Below are 14,813 nucleotides of genomic sequence, written 5' to 3'. Positions count from 1 at the left end.
TAAAAAGAAATCATTATTTGGAGTGTTCATCTTTTTAGAAAGTCATTCTGAGCTCAAAACCTCAAAACAAAGGTGCTTCTGGAGCAAAGGGGAAGTTCCTCATTTTACTCTCACGTGTTTGCATAGTCTAAAGGGAAATTGACCAGAAACTGAAAAAGAGCCTACTTTTAAAACAGAGGTGTAATAAGAGAGACTTTTTTATTTTTTTATTGTGCAACTTACACCAAGTATTTGTATACCAATAGCCTACAACAAGATAGGTGTCTAACAAAAGCAACTCTGGACAATCTCATCTGTGCAGCTGAAGCCACAGCCTCCAACAAGTGCTCGCATGGCATAGCATGGCATGCTGTATGAAACCTAGATTTTCCTTTCCCAAAATATGTCACAGATGGCTCAACCCCCACAGCTTTATCAATCACAAATACAACATTACACACGTCAGTGAAGTTCTCACATTACTTTTTGGGTGCAATCAGTAGGTGTTTCAAAAGTGTGTCGTGAGAGATAGGACATTTTAAAGGTTAAGCAAAATTGAGAGAGGTATGAGAAATACATGCACACATTGCCAGAGAGAGAGAGAGAGAGAGAGAGAGAGAGAGAGAGAGAGAGAGAGAGAGAAAGAGAGAGAGCTACAACAGGATATTTTGTCACTATGGTTACTTGCAGCAGATACGGATCTTGATTTCTGTATGTTATGCTGCTCTCATTCAGGACAGTATGGTTCAACTGCTGCCAGGACAGCCCTTATATTTAAGTTAATCTTTGCACAAAGGGTGTCATGGCTTCTGGATCAATGTGACTTCAGCAAATCTGACGAAAAATATATTCCATTTGTGAGGTAAGTTTTCTTTCCAAACTGTATTTTTTAGGCTGAGATTGAATCATTCATAGTGACATAGATTGTGTGAAATGTACGCGGATAATACATGTAACTGTGTCTGCTTGCAGTTTAGCTTGTAATAGATTTATGTTGTGAAAAATGTGTTGTATTCCAGAGTCAGATATATCTACTACATGCAAACGTCTGAAAACTAATGGCAAATCATCACAACTTTACAAACTGTAGGCTCTATAATTTAAACATAATGAATACTGGATTATGAATAAAACATTGGTCTTCTATGTGGAAATGTAGTGCTAACACCAGAGTCAAAGCAATTCACCACAGTTGCGACACCCACAGTTAGAAGCAAGCAAACCACTTTCACAACAGTTCGAGTGTTTTTGGAAAAGGAAAAACTATATTTTGGCAGAAAAACACATTTATTTTCAAATTGCTAAATTTTATAAGAAAGGCATTTGGAAAATAGTGGATGTTTGCCCCAAATACCCTTTCACTTTAGGGAAATGGGCCAGGAAACATGTTGACTGGCCATGTTGGCCACTGCACCATGTGCTCGAGCAGATAGAGCGGGTTAATATTTTTGCTTAAACAATATGACTTTCCAACTGCCTACGCTTTTAAGGCAGACCACCCTGGGAAAGCTGACATCCTCATAGACAAGGTCGTCTCTCAACACCAAGTTTATATATTTTTTTGCGTTGTAAATGTGACAGTGCTGCAGCTGTATTCAGAATCACAGTAAAGCCGAGTTATTGTTCACAGTCTTCCCTTTGTGTCACTTTTAGGTACAAACGGCGTTAAAAAACAACAGCTATGTCCTGTGAGTTAAATACATGAATGGCTGAATGGGCTAATAGTTTTTAAGTGAAGGACAGTTACTGTATCTCTAAATCCGTTATTGCCATTTTCATGTGTAAACAGGTTGGAAATTTACTTAGAAGTATCTCAATTATGCTTGACATTCAAATAAAAAGCCATTTCTTCATATGCCAAACTGCAAACATAGGCTATTGCCCCATGATAAGTGAAAACAGGAAAGGTTAGACACCAGAGCAAATCAGATCTGACTTGAACCTTCTTCATATGTCTTAGAAAATGTGAATTGTTAGGACTTGGTTAGTGGAACTGAGGCAAAAGTAAAGTTAGGCGTCTGCTGGGCATTGCTCAAAAAGAACCACAAGGTGGCACCACACACCACAAAAAAATAATTTCTACTTCACAGGATACTTTGTGTCTCATCAAGTTTTAGTTACCTGCTGAGGGTAAAAGAAATACAAATAAAGTCATATCAGCCTTGTGCATTCATTTAGTCTTTAGGAGAACCTTCAACATATGGTAAAATCATAAAAAATAATGTTTTTTAATAATTTATTACACTTAAAAAAAACCATCTCTATTGTTACAGGCAGACATTGTCATTGTTATTTTCTTTACTGACACAGCCAGTAAGTTCCAGGGGTAATGACAAATACTGTAACTTGTTTTGTTTCCTTTTTGAAAGCAAGGTCTTGCCATGGTTTTACTAGACAAAAGAGTTTCATTTCTACAAAAGTATAGACTCACTGCTTCATTGCTTTTTGTAAATGGACATGTTTGATTTTGTTTCCTTTAAATACACATTTTCTGTATGTTTTTAGGATCAGAGGAGAAAGTAAAACAGAAAAGAAGATGCACAATGTCAAAAGTAACCAAAGCCTTAACACATTTTAATTTCCTGTTTGCAGTTACTGGTTCCTAATATATCAAGATGGGTTCTACCACTGCACCTGTGACTTTCAACATCCTATCCACCAACAATGAATCTACGTGTGAAACTCTATATGCCCACCGGGCCTATGCCAGGGTCCTCATGCCTCTTTTCTATTGCATTGTGTTCTTGGTGGGGCTGCTCGGAAACTGCCTCGCCCTCCATGTAATCCGTCCCAATCTGAAAAAGATCAACTCCACCACCTTATACTCTTTCAACCTGGTCATCTCTGACATCCTCTTCACCCTCTCTCTGCCTGCGAGGATCGTCTACTATGCTCTGGGCTTCCACTGGCCTCTGGGTGAGGCCCTGTGCAAGATTTCCGGCCTCATCTTTTATATCAACACCTACGCGGGGGTCAATTTCATGACCTGTCTCAGTGTAGACCGTTTCATCGCCGTGGTCCTGCCTCTGCGCTTTGGCCGATTCAGGAAGGTCAGTAACGTGCGCTACATTTGTGTTGGTGTGTGGCTGCTGGTCCTGGCACAGACCCTCCCCCTTTTGGGCATGCCTATGACCAACACGGAACCTGATGGCTTCATCACCTGCATGGAATACCCCAACTTTGAGAAGGTCGACCACATTGCCACTATACTGATTGGTGCCGTCTTCCTTGGTTATGTCGTGCCTTTGGTGACCATCCTTGTGTGTTACTCCGTCTTGTGCTCCAAACTCCACTTCACAGCCAAGACCAACCACTTGACGGATAAGTCTGGCCGGAGCCGCAAGGCCATCGGTGTGATCTGCTGCGTATCCCTGGTGTTTATTGTCTGTTTCAGCCCCTATCACATTGATTTGCTGCAGTACATGATCCGCAAGCTGGTGTCCAGCCCTGATTGCGCTGATCTCACGGCCTTTCAGGTGTCGCTGCACATGACTGTGTGTCTGATGAACTTCAACTCCTGTTTGGATCCTTTTATCTACTTCTTTGCCTGTAAGGGCTACAAGAGGAAACTTCGGAAGCTGCTAAAGCTACAGGTCAGCATGTCCTTCTCCAGTGCAGTGAGGACATCACCTGAAGGCTCCTCCAAGGATGTCATAGATGGCAACAAGATCCATCTTAACAGTTATAGTTTAGCAGGTACAACCAGTGAGAGACTCACAGAAAGGAGATTTCACCAGGATGAGTAAATGAGTAAAAAAGAACTGAGGCACCAAGAGTTACACAAGATGAGAGGACTTTTTACACATGGGCCTACTTTAATCAAGACCGGTCAAATTGTGTCCCAAACAAATCGTTTCGAACATTGAAATGGACCCACTTATGCGATCAGGGACTTCAAGCAGCTACGCAGTATCCAAAGCCATAGAAATCCAGTTAATTTTAATATTTTTACCATATTACATAAGAAAAGGTTTGTAAAAGAACATCAACAAAGTTACTGAGAATCTCAAGAAGGAAAATCCAGCATGTCCTGTATTTCCATATTTCTCAGGAAAGCAGAGTTTACTGCAGCAAGGAAATAAAGGATACTTTTCCTTAAAGGTGCCCTGCCACACGTATTTTATTACTTTGTGGTAATGTCTGAAGTTCTACAATGGACTCTACAACATTTTTTTGTGGAAAAAATGCCTTGGTTACCTTGTTTCAAGCCATTCTAGTTTGGTATAGAAAGCCTGCAGGAAGACTCAGCTCGATTTCTGCCAGTTCTCATTAATATTCAACAAGCTAAGCTGTTTGAATCTGATTGGATAACAGCTAGCCAATGAGAGCCTGGCTGTCAGCATCCTTTGCCCAGCGCAACTGGGCGAGCTAATGAATAGTAATGAGCTCAGGCAACATGATGTCAGACTGACCATCTTTTGTAATTGGCCTGATTTCTCTGCCTATTTCTTTTCAGTGGCTAGAGCTGACAGAGGCAGCAGTTCATTTTCACATTCACCACATAACACAAACACATATGGACCTAACATATTTCAAAAAATACAAGGAAAAACGGTTTTGTATGGCAGGGCACCTTTAAAGCATGCTTGTCTCCTGCCTTGCCTATAGAGTGAGCATGTTGGAAGTGGACAGTCGAGTTGACATAAATTGATACTCACATTGAAATTCCTATGGACTTGAAAAGTAGTTAAAAGCTAAACTCATGTACAGTATGTAAAAGTGAAGCCATATGGTCACCTGAAATAACTTTTTGAAAGCAACATAACATAATATACGCAACCAGACAATGACCTCACCTGATGCCATCGTCACAGAGTTACTTTTATGAACTGAGATGTTAAGGTAGACATCAGATTCACAATCTCAGGTTATTTGCCTCAGGTTTCAGTTCAGCACATAGTTGTCTTAGGGAACTGTCTACTCAGTATTTCAACTGCCTGACAAGTGGAAAGTACCACACATTTGTCTGTCTGTAAATAATTTCTTTGTGATAAAAGCGGGTGTGGTCTATGATGTAATTTAATTAATGGCCCCTGTGGAGTTTTCTTGTAAACATAAAGAAGTTACAGTATGTTTACATTGAGTGTTACTCATCATAATGCGATATGTGTATTCTTGAGATCTAACAAATGTGTGCATCGCATTCCTCATTAAACAATTGTGAAGCCATTTTCTTAAGTATTTTGAATCCAGCATCGTTTACATCCATGTTTACTAGCTTGCAGTCTTCTTCTTTCTTGTCTTTGCTGGTGCATTGCTTCATATCTTGGCATGTTACCACACCCTGTTGATGTGTGGAATATTGTGACGACAGACTGAGAGAGACTTCTTTCTACAATACAGCTATGCAACTACAGTATAGTTAAGATGTGGTTAAGGTTAAGGGCTAGATAATGGTTATGGCAAACTATGGTTCAGGTTTAGGTTCAGTTTTGTTTGGGGTAAGTCAAAGTACGTGGTTTTCAAAAGACAACTTGTTGGTCTGCAGCAGAATGCAAACCGGTCTCTAGCATGCTAGCCTGAAGTGTTAACAAGTTTTTTCAACATCACAGCATTACTTCACACTGAGGTACAGTGCATAACACTGCTTCCTCATTACACTTTGCAACTGATGTAAATCATGTACTGCAGAATCATGCTGATGTTATGGCACCCCACCATACCTACAGCACCCGCAGTTTATAGGATGCTTAACAAGTAACACATAGATCTGCATGGAGCATGTGGGAGTGTGTGTGTACCCATAATCTAAGTCTGTTTGTCTGCAGAAAGAAACTTTCTTTATATTTTATTTGTATTGTCGGTCTTCAGATGTTTGTGGTGCATATAGTGATTTTTTTCTTTCCTTTATGAATGTAAAAATCAAATGTGCACATGCTATAGTTTTATATTGTGTTGCTGATTCATGTTAATGCTTTTACTTGCTCTTTTGGATGTTAAATTTGCACTTTGTTTGCTCTCAGTTCTGGATTTTGAGGAAGTCATTTATAGACATAACACAAGCAGTCTACTTCACTTTAACATATTGCTCTTAGGTTCATTGCAGCTGCAAGTACAATAATCAGCACTACATTCATTATGATACTGGAAGGTTGGTTTGTCTGAGAGACAAAAGAACATCGGAAAGTTTTTTGTTTTTTTTTACAAAGCCCTGTAATATGTTAACTTTGCTGCGATCACAATGTAAAGCATTAGGGAAATAACAGCAAGTAAAACAGAAACAATAATCATCTCAACCATTCTTCATATGTGTGATCACAGTTATTCATCCGGAAAGCCTTAACAGCAGATGGCACAGAAACAAGACACAGGTTAAGATAGAGCCAGGCTGGTGCCCGGATAGCTCAGTTGGTAGAGTGGGCGCCCATATATACCAGCGGTCCTTTGCTGCATGTCATTCTCCCCTCTCTCTCTCCCCCTTCATTTCTTCAGCTGTCCTGTCAAAATAAAGGCCGAAAATGCCCTAAAAAATCATCTTAAAAAAAAATAAAGAAAAAAGATAGAGCCAGGCAACAACAAGCAGAGTTCATTTCATCCTGTTTGTGGCAAAGCTCTCTGTCACTGCCAAGGCTCCAACAAAACTACAGAGCAAAACGGGTGTTTACGCTAAACAAACAATTTTGCTTTTAGCAGTTTAATTTTTAACAATACAAGTCATTTTTTTTACCTGCTGTTTATTATATGTTTTGTTACATAACAATTTCACGACAAGAAGGTTATTACCCAAAATGAATTGAAGTCCTCAATTCCAGGAACTGTTGAATTGGCTTGTGTGGAAAAATGAGCACAATGGTACTATAAAACCACAGTACAAATACTAGTACATGAACTGGAGCTGGAATCAGTCAATTAATCAATCGGTCAATTAACAGGAACTATCTTGATTATCAATTAATCAAAGTAAATTAAGCAAAAATGCCAAACATTACCTAGTTGCAGCTTCCCAATTATGACAAGACATTTGAAAACTTCCCTTTTTGCTTTAAGAAATTGTGATCAGTTTTCACTATTTTCTGACATTTCATAGACCAAATAATTCTCTGACTAATCTAAAAATAATAATCAGCAGATTAATCTTTACTGAAAGTAATCCTTAGTTGCAGCACTTACAGAGAAGTTACAGAGTGGTTTCTCTGGCCTGTACACCCCCCCCCCCCCCCCGCCCTCACACACACACACACACACACACACACACAAACTTTCTGTTTCTGGCGAAATTTGCGTAGAAAACTAAGATGTACTATTCATTGGCTATCAAGTGTAACACTCTACAGTGTTTTTAGATGTTTGTTTGCATCTTGACCTCTACATACGGTTTTATTTTACATTTTTTCATTATATTTTACTGAAACATGTCTCTTGCTGATAGTCTAGCCACTTGTAATGAACACTGTATTTCACACGTATAATTGCCACCTGCTTCACCGCTACCTTTTCTTCTATCGCCTGATTTCTTTTGGGGATTAGAGGAAAGTGGTTGTTTTAAAGGGATGGGCTTGAAGCATCAACTAATTTAACACAACATTACAATTGTGTGCAGATACATTCAGATTAATCTGATTATGTCAATAGCATTAGTGTATTGTCCAGAAAATACATATAGCATCTCTGCAGTTTAGATTTGGATAACTCTCTATGCATTTCTCTTCACTTAAGATCCCTCTCCACTTGAAAATGTGTTTTCCTTATTGTTACTTCTCTCTGTTCTTCACTGTCCAGAACGATGTACGTGCAGAGTTTGATACTAGAAGGCTGTTTTCACACTCATGTGATGAGGAGGAAAAGTTTCTCTGCTCACCTAAAACTGAGTTTAAGACATGTATGTATGCGCAGGATTTTGTGACATCACAACTAGTTTGGAAGCCAATCTTGGTACAATATGAAACCTACATTGAGGATAGACTTTTCAATGAAATGTATTAACAGTATTTATACATTATGGAATTTAAACAAGGGAGGAGTGGATGTAACTCTAATTTTCAACACTTTAATATAATTTTTTTGTGGAAAAGCCATATCACACACATATACTACTATTTAAAGAAGAGTACTTTTTATTCTTCTTTAAAACGTCTGGCGGGGGGCTTTAACTTTTGAATTACACTGTAGCAGCTAACTTCAATTACCAACTCAGTGATGGAAAGAAAGAAAAAGACAGAAGACATAAAAAAATTGAATTGGGACAGCTTGTAAAAAGGGAACATACCAACAGAACAATACATAAAATGATCATGAAGATACAATTCGATGCTATTTTGTACTGTAAAAGAGAAAACTTAAAAGGTCTGTTAAGTTACTTTCGGCATTAATTGCTGTTAACATATTATCTAATAGATTATATTATAATAGACTAGACTTACTTGCAGACATGAGAAATGGATTATTCCAAGACAAAATCAATTACTGTTAAGTATGCTACCTAAACATAATAATAATTTTGTAGTGATTATTTCCGGCCTCTAGAGGGCAGTGTAAAACAGGGTAAAGAGATGACAGCAAAGGAACTTAAACAGGCTTTTCACAGGCACTGTATAGCAGATCTTAATATTGACAGGTATAACAAAAGTATCAATTCATCTTTGTTGTTTAAAGAATGGCAAAGTATAAAATAAAATAATTTAAGGGAAGTACGAAAAGACAGAAGATAGATACCGGCAAGTGAATGCTCTTATTTAGTTATATTTATATTGCAGGTGAATAATAAAGACCAAGGATTTATTATGGAGTGGAGGAGCTAGGGAGGCAACCACATGACAAGTATCAAAGAGAGGAAAACATCACACAGACTGTTGTCATAACAACATATTGCAATGAACACAAAGTACCATCTGGTATGAGATACATCGAGAGGACAAGCCGATAGATAATTATTTCCCGGGAATAAGAATTAGACTGAATGAGCAGCTTCCATCCGAGCACTGTGATAAAAAAATATATAATGTATTAAGCATGGAAATAAGTTCAGCATCAAACTGCATCATCAAAAAAACATGTGACGAATAGATATAACCTTTTATGGAGGCCAAACAGACAGTGGAGAGCAGTCCACAAATAAAGAAATGCTGCAAGTCGTGGGAACGTGTGATTAACTCTCTATTTCATAAGATCTAAATGTGGGAATGGAAAGTACCAGTTAAGAGAGGAAGAAGTTTGGATTGCACAATTTTGAGCCAAATGTCCCAATTCATAGTTGATACCACACACAATAATCACACACATTAATCTGTATTCAATCTGGGTCCAGACTGACCTTGAGCTTTTCACCTGAAGTATGCGCTTTGCATCCATTAAGTCGATGTGGTGTAAAACCATCTCACAGCATCAGCGTGAAGTGTCTATTACCACCGTCTTATTTCCTGTTTATATGGCAACTGCCTCAACATCCTGTTTTTAATTACTTCTCTCCAGCAGCAGATGCTTCTCACAGCAACCTGCTGTGGATTACTCCCCTGAGAACTAATGTGCTGTGACAGACCCCACTTTTCCAATCAATAACTCGCCCTAAATCTGCCATCTCTCTGCCTGCCAAACACACTCCCACTTCTAATGGCACATCATTTTCTTTAAGGGGGTGTAATTGCAGACTGTGGAAAGCTGTAGCCTTTTGTGTTCCAACTACGTAGATACTGTAAAGGAATCTAAAAGTACAGAAACTAGAGCATGCGGGTGACACAGGAAGTGAAGGGGGCTTTACACTGTGTTCAGTCTCGCCACCATTTCCATCACTTTACCCTTTGAGAAAGCATTCACTTCCCTGTTTTGGCTGAGTGCTCAGATAAAATCGCTGTGCGGCTTCATAAACCTGTTGGCGCAAGCTTGTCAAGATGGTTGTGTGATTTCTGTGGTAAGTGCAGTCTTTTATTGTTCAGGTAAGACTGTCTGATCTGTTTGACCTTTAAGATGGACGTGAAAAAGTAATTTTGGCAATGTATTTCATAGTCACTTGCTGTGTGTGTGTGTGCGTGTGCGTGTGTGTGTGTGTGTGTGTGTGTGAGTGTGTGTGTGTGTTTTGGAGTTTTGGGACAAACTTAATTTAAATCACTCAACTTATTTGTTTTATGAGGCAGCTTTACATTAATTGGTTTTCTGATTTTAAATGGTTATCCACAATTCGCACAGACAGGAAAGTACAGTTGAAAAATGCTTTGATGTCAAACACAGAAGTCACATGATTTCTTATCAAGACACAGCATCACTTTCTCAGGGATACTGAGGATTCACTTCCACGTTGTTACCCTCACCATAGATTACCGTCACTCCATTCTTTATACAGTGTAATGTGTATATAATTCTTTATTTGCTTGTTTATTCAGTTTTTAATTAATGACATATCTAGACAGGTATGGTCTGTTGCCTCTGTCTTTACAGTGCAGCTGCACAGCTTTTAAAAATAAGTATTCAAATTATCAAGCAGCAAGTTCTGCAAACTGTGAAACATATATAGAAGCAGCCTGATGTAATTCAACCCCCAGTGTTTTCTTTAACACAGAACTTTTCACTGTACTTCAGATCACACCTTTATGGAGTTTATGTTTTCTGGTTTTTTTTCTTAGACTTCAAAACTCGAGTGGACTAATGAGGAATAACATCTACATAATGTTCAAAAGTAAGTTGCCTCGCTCCTCGGACTATTTCAAACTCAAAATCTAAGATATTATGTTATATTATGTTAAATATTTACCTTTTCTGTGCTATTTTTGTAGCCAATAGTAAATTACAGAACTACCTATCTTAGATTTAATCAATTTCATACTTATTGTATGTAGAGACACCACATATGGCCAACGTATCCCTTTTTTCCTTTTTAAGACTTTGCTAGACACACATGACCTTTCAACATGTGTGAATTAACAGGAGTTCAACTCCATCATAAAAACAAATGGTTTTAAAGAGCAGTGGAAATAAACACCAATATATTGCTGAGTTTCAGAATGAAGCTGGATCTAAACTTCTCCAACATGTCTGTGGAGTCTGGTGCTGTAAAGCCAGAGCAGGGACCGGTGGAGTACCGCATGGCAGGCCTGATCTTCTACGGCTTCGTCTTCGTCATAGGAGTCATAGTCAATGTCACTGCTTTATGGGTGTTTTCTCTCACTACCAAGAAGAAGAACTCTGTCACCATCTACATGATAAACGTGGCGGTGGTGGACCTCACCTTCATCCTGCTGCTTCCCTTCCGAATGGTCTACCACCACCAGGACTATTGGCCCTTTGGAGACATTTTCTGCCGAATCAGTGCAGCTCTCACCATCTTCTACCCCTGCATGGCTCTGTGGCTGTTTGCTCTGATCAGTGCTGACCGCTACATGGCCATCGTTCAGCCAAAGCACAGCAAGGAGCTGAGGAATGTCCCAAAGGCCGTGGTGGCAAGTATTGGGGTGTGGCTCATGACCATGGGCAGCACCGTACCCCTGCTGTTCTCTGAGGATGATCCCGATCGCGTCTCCAACTTCACCACCTGCATCAAGATGCAAGACATCATCTACATGCGCCGTGACAACCTTGTCAACTTTGTGCGGCTCATCTTCTTCTTCCTGGTTCCCATATGTATAATGATTGGCTGCTATATTGTCATTGTGGATAATCTGATCCACGGCCGCACCTCTAAACTCAAACCTAAAGTGAAGCAAAAGTCCATCCGGATTATCATCACACTGATTGTCCAAATGTTGGTGTGTTTTGTGCCTTTCCATGTGTGTTTAGTGCTCCGTTTGGTGGGGACAGGCGAAGATGGAGGGTTTAGCACATGGGCGGTCTTCACCACATTCCTGATGAACCTGAGCACAGTGTTGGATATCATTCTGTTCTACATCGTCTCCAAACAGTTCCAGGACAGGGTGATCAGCGTGATTCTGTACAGGAACTATCTGCGAAGTGTGAGACGGAAGAGCAGGCACACACACACAGGCAGCATCCGATCAATGAGCAACCTGACCAGCGCAATTATATGAAACAACCGTCAAACTTTCATGTCAAACAGCGCACTGATATGTGCTGTGCACGCTTTGGATCACAATGTAACACTGAATGCTTCACTGTGTACATGGTTCGTTATCAAAAGGATCTAAACTTGCAATTAATTTCCAAGGTGTAATTTACACTCACAGTATGGGAGTGCTGCTGTTGTGGCAAAAACATCTGTGTTCAGAGCTGATTGACTCACCCATGAGACTTGAGATGTTTTTTGTGCATCTTTGCTTTGGCAGACAAAGCACGAGTATGTGTGGCTCAGGTGTAATACATGCAGGCGAAAATAAAGCTCATAATCATTCAAAACATAGCCCACAGTATCGCAGCATTTGCTTTGTTGTTATGCACATTGAAACTCTTCTCAACCACGTCAACCAACACCTATAAAGGGCCTGTCTGCCTCCACGGGGGGTGGGGGGGGAACCAACAGGAAACAATGGTGGGTTCTGGAAGGTTGCTTTTGTTTGGTCGCTGCACCACATTTTCAACTTTGCCTCTGTAGCACCTCAGTGCTTCATCATGGCTTAAATATAAGTAGTGAATGCTGCATAATGTTATGCACATGCAAATAATTAAGTTTGCTTGACTGGTGCTACTTCACCGTGTCATATTTGGGAAGTCTGAGTTCAAGCCCAACCACTTATATATACAAGACATAATTTTATCACTCACCACAATCGTCCTGAAAGTTGCTGTTAACTTATTGACCAGGTGATGGCAGCATGGCACAGCTAGACCACATCTCCCAAACAAGTCAAAACCTTGCCTTTTTTTTAACTTTTAAAGTGGATAGTGCAAGATTTTTGATTCTCTGCTTTATACTTTTTCTTGTTTCTGCATTTTATCACATTTCAACTGGCTTTATAAGACCAAACATTTCATTATTTTATGCTTTGAAATAACCATTCCACCTCATCACAGAAAAGTTAATGACACAGCTTCAGGAGTCAGACTAAAGTGTGTTTATGGTTCAATGCAAATCATATTGATCAGATGTTAAATGATTCAGCCACTTGAAGTGCATTTACAGTAACATCCTCAAGAGATGTCAGCGAGGGTATTTACTAGATTTAAAGCAACCTTAACCTTAAGAAAGAAAAACCTCTTCTGCACAGGAATACTTTAATGTCGGTTACTGCTGGGACTATAAGCACCACGATGCTAGATCCTGCAAATGACCCCCAATATATTCCTAAAATGACAGACAAGTGATTTGTTAGAAGGTACTGCATGTGTGACAGTTCTATTTCTGTGAGGATACTGTTTAATTTAAATTAAGGAAAGAAACTCAGGTTTGCATGGGATGGTTTTAATAGGTGTCCTGCACAAACATCACCCGAGCTAAAATTTGATTTGGTGTTGCCAATTGTTAAAATAATGGAGTTAGTGTGTCCGTCAGCCCTACACAGTCTCAACTGGGTTAGACAGTGAGTCAGTGTGGCTGAGTAACTATGTAATGTCTTATACAATTAGACAGTCAATGTGCCCTGTGGTGTAACCACATGTACCATAGCAATTCTTGGAATGATTATCATATGACTGATCAATTGCAAACAGAACTAAATAGATTGCTTTATGCTGTGCAATTCCTAAAACGTTTCTGGTTGTATTAATGTTTTCTCTTCCCAAGCCCAGTTAAATTCTCACTGAGATTAGTAAATGTGATACAGTGGTAAAAGGATAAACAGCACAGGGAGTCCATATGGTTCTTGGTTGGTTTGTACAGTGTTCATGGGTCAAGAAGTGGCCAGACCGTAGGATATAGGCAGGCTAGATTTACACCGTGTTTAATAAAAGGAGGCAGACTACAAGATTTCCATCTCACATGGAATTCTGGGAACTGCAGTTGATCACATGATGATAGGTTTATTGGCCAGTGGACTACAAGTGGATTTATAACCAAGAGGTCAAAGGTCGAATGAAACATCAGAGGGTCGTCTATCTGTCCCACCTGTTAGACATCAAAGAAAAACCAGCCATGCTGCTCACAGCAACTGGCATTTAAAACAATTAAGTTTCCTGTCAAGTCCCTGTGATGAATTATCCGGAAGCTTTACCCGCTGTAATTCTAAATCTTCCCAACAAGTGCCTTTGTTGTAGAGAAATTAATGAAAACAAGATTGTCTTTCATAGGAGCTGATCTAACAGCGCGACAGCCAGCTGCTCTTCTTTGGGAATAAAAACAGTCAGCATTAAACACAGCTCGCACAAAATACTTTTTTTTTTTTTTATCTACCACTCGTGTGGAAAACAAATCAGGCGGCGAGCGCAGTGGCCATCTGTTTTGTTATTTGATATGTGTGAATACATGTTGTAATGACTTTGTTTGTGAATCACTCTGCGCGGCAGAACACACGAGAGCTCTCGAAGTGCTGGAGTGTTCAAAGCTAATCATATAATTGGACACAATAGTCGATGACAAATGGAGACGCTTGGAGCCAGCCAGCTGGGGAAGTGAATATGTAATCATTGTAAAATCATATCATTTTTGCATATTTGAAGACAGCTTAATAGAGTTTGCGTGTCAGCACACTATAAAATGATGATCAGAGACAGTGTTGCTGTATTTGTTTTTCTAAATAGTGCTTTGTTGGACGACTAATCTTTATCATGATTAAAAGGGTTTCTCAAGAGTTTGTATCTTACATGTTAATTTATGTCCCATGCTATTTGGAATGTTGAAAAAGATTTCGGGCAAATGACCCCTCTGAATATGAAAAAATATATATGGTGCAACAGTGAACAGCCTAAAACAGGGGTAGCCTACTTCTGCTGTTGCCAGGAGCAGGGGCGTCAGACTGAGAGGGGAAAAGGGTATCCTACCGAGTACAGGGCCCTCATGTGAGGAAGGTCCACTAAGATAA

At 39.5% G+C, this 14,813-nt stretch overlaps 2 protein-coding genes across 4 annotated transcripts; both read left to right on the top strand.

Annotated features, from left to right (window-relative positions):
- Positions 1-706: 706 nt before the first annotated feature.
- gpr18 (G protein-coupled receptor 18) lies at positions 707-14,582 on the top strand. 3 transcript variants are annotated; one of them, XM_039818659.1, is made up of 3 exons: positions 707-841; positions 10,533-10,585; positions 10,910-14,582. In XM_039818659.1, exon 3 carries the CDS (start codon positions 10,911-10,913, stop codon positions 11,928-11,930), a length of 1,020 nt encoding a protein of 339 aa, XP_039674593.1. In that variant the 5' UTR covers positions 707-841; positions 10,533-10,585; position 10,910; the 3' UTR covers positions 11,931-14,582. The 3 variants fall into 3 exon arrangements, with proteins under 3 accessions (XP_039674593.1, XP_039674594.1, XP_039674592.1); XM_039818660.1 differs by lacking the exon at positions 707-841 and adding an exon at positions 7,205-9,823 and having other exon boundaries at positions 10,904-14,582; XM_039818658.1 differs by lacking the exon at positions 707-841 and adding an exon at positions 7,206-9,823.
- Positions 714-4,164, top strand: gpr183a (G protein-coupled receptor 183a). The gene is made up of 2 exons (XM_039818657.1): positions 714-841; positions 2,572-4,164. Exon 2 carries the CDS (start codon positions 2,595-2,597, stop codon positions 3,723-3,725), a length of 1,131 nt encoding a protein of 376 aa, XP_039674591.1. The 5' UTR covers positions 714-841; positions 2,572-2,594; the 3' UTR covers positions 3,726-4,164.
- Positions 14,583-14,813: the final 231 nt, after the last annotated feature.

Source organism: Perca fluviatilis, chromosome 12 (genome assembly GCF_010015445.1).
Source record: "Perca fluviatilis chromosome 12, GENO_Pfluv_1.0, whole genome shotgun sequence".
In the NCBI taxonomy this organism is placed as follows: Eukaryota; Metazoa; Chordata; class Actinopteri; order Perciformes; family Percidae; genus Perca; species Perca fluviatilis.
The sequence above is the reverse complement of the archived record's forward strand: the minus strand, read 5'-3'. Positions and strand labels throughout refer to the sequence as shown.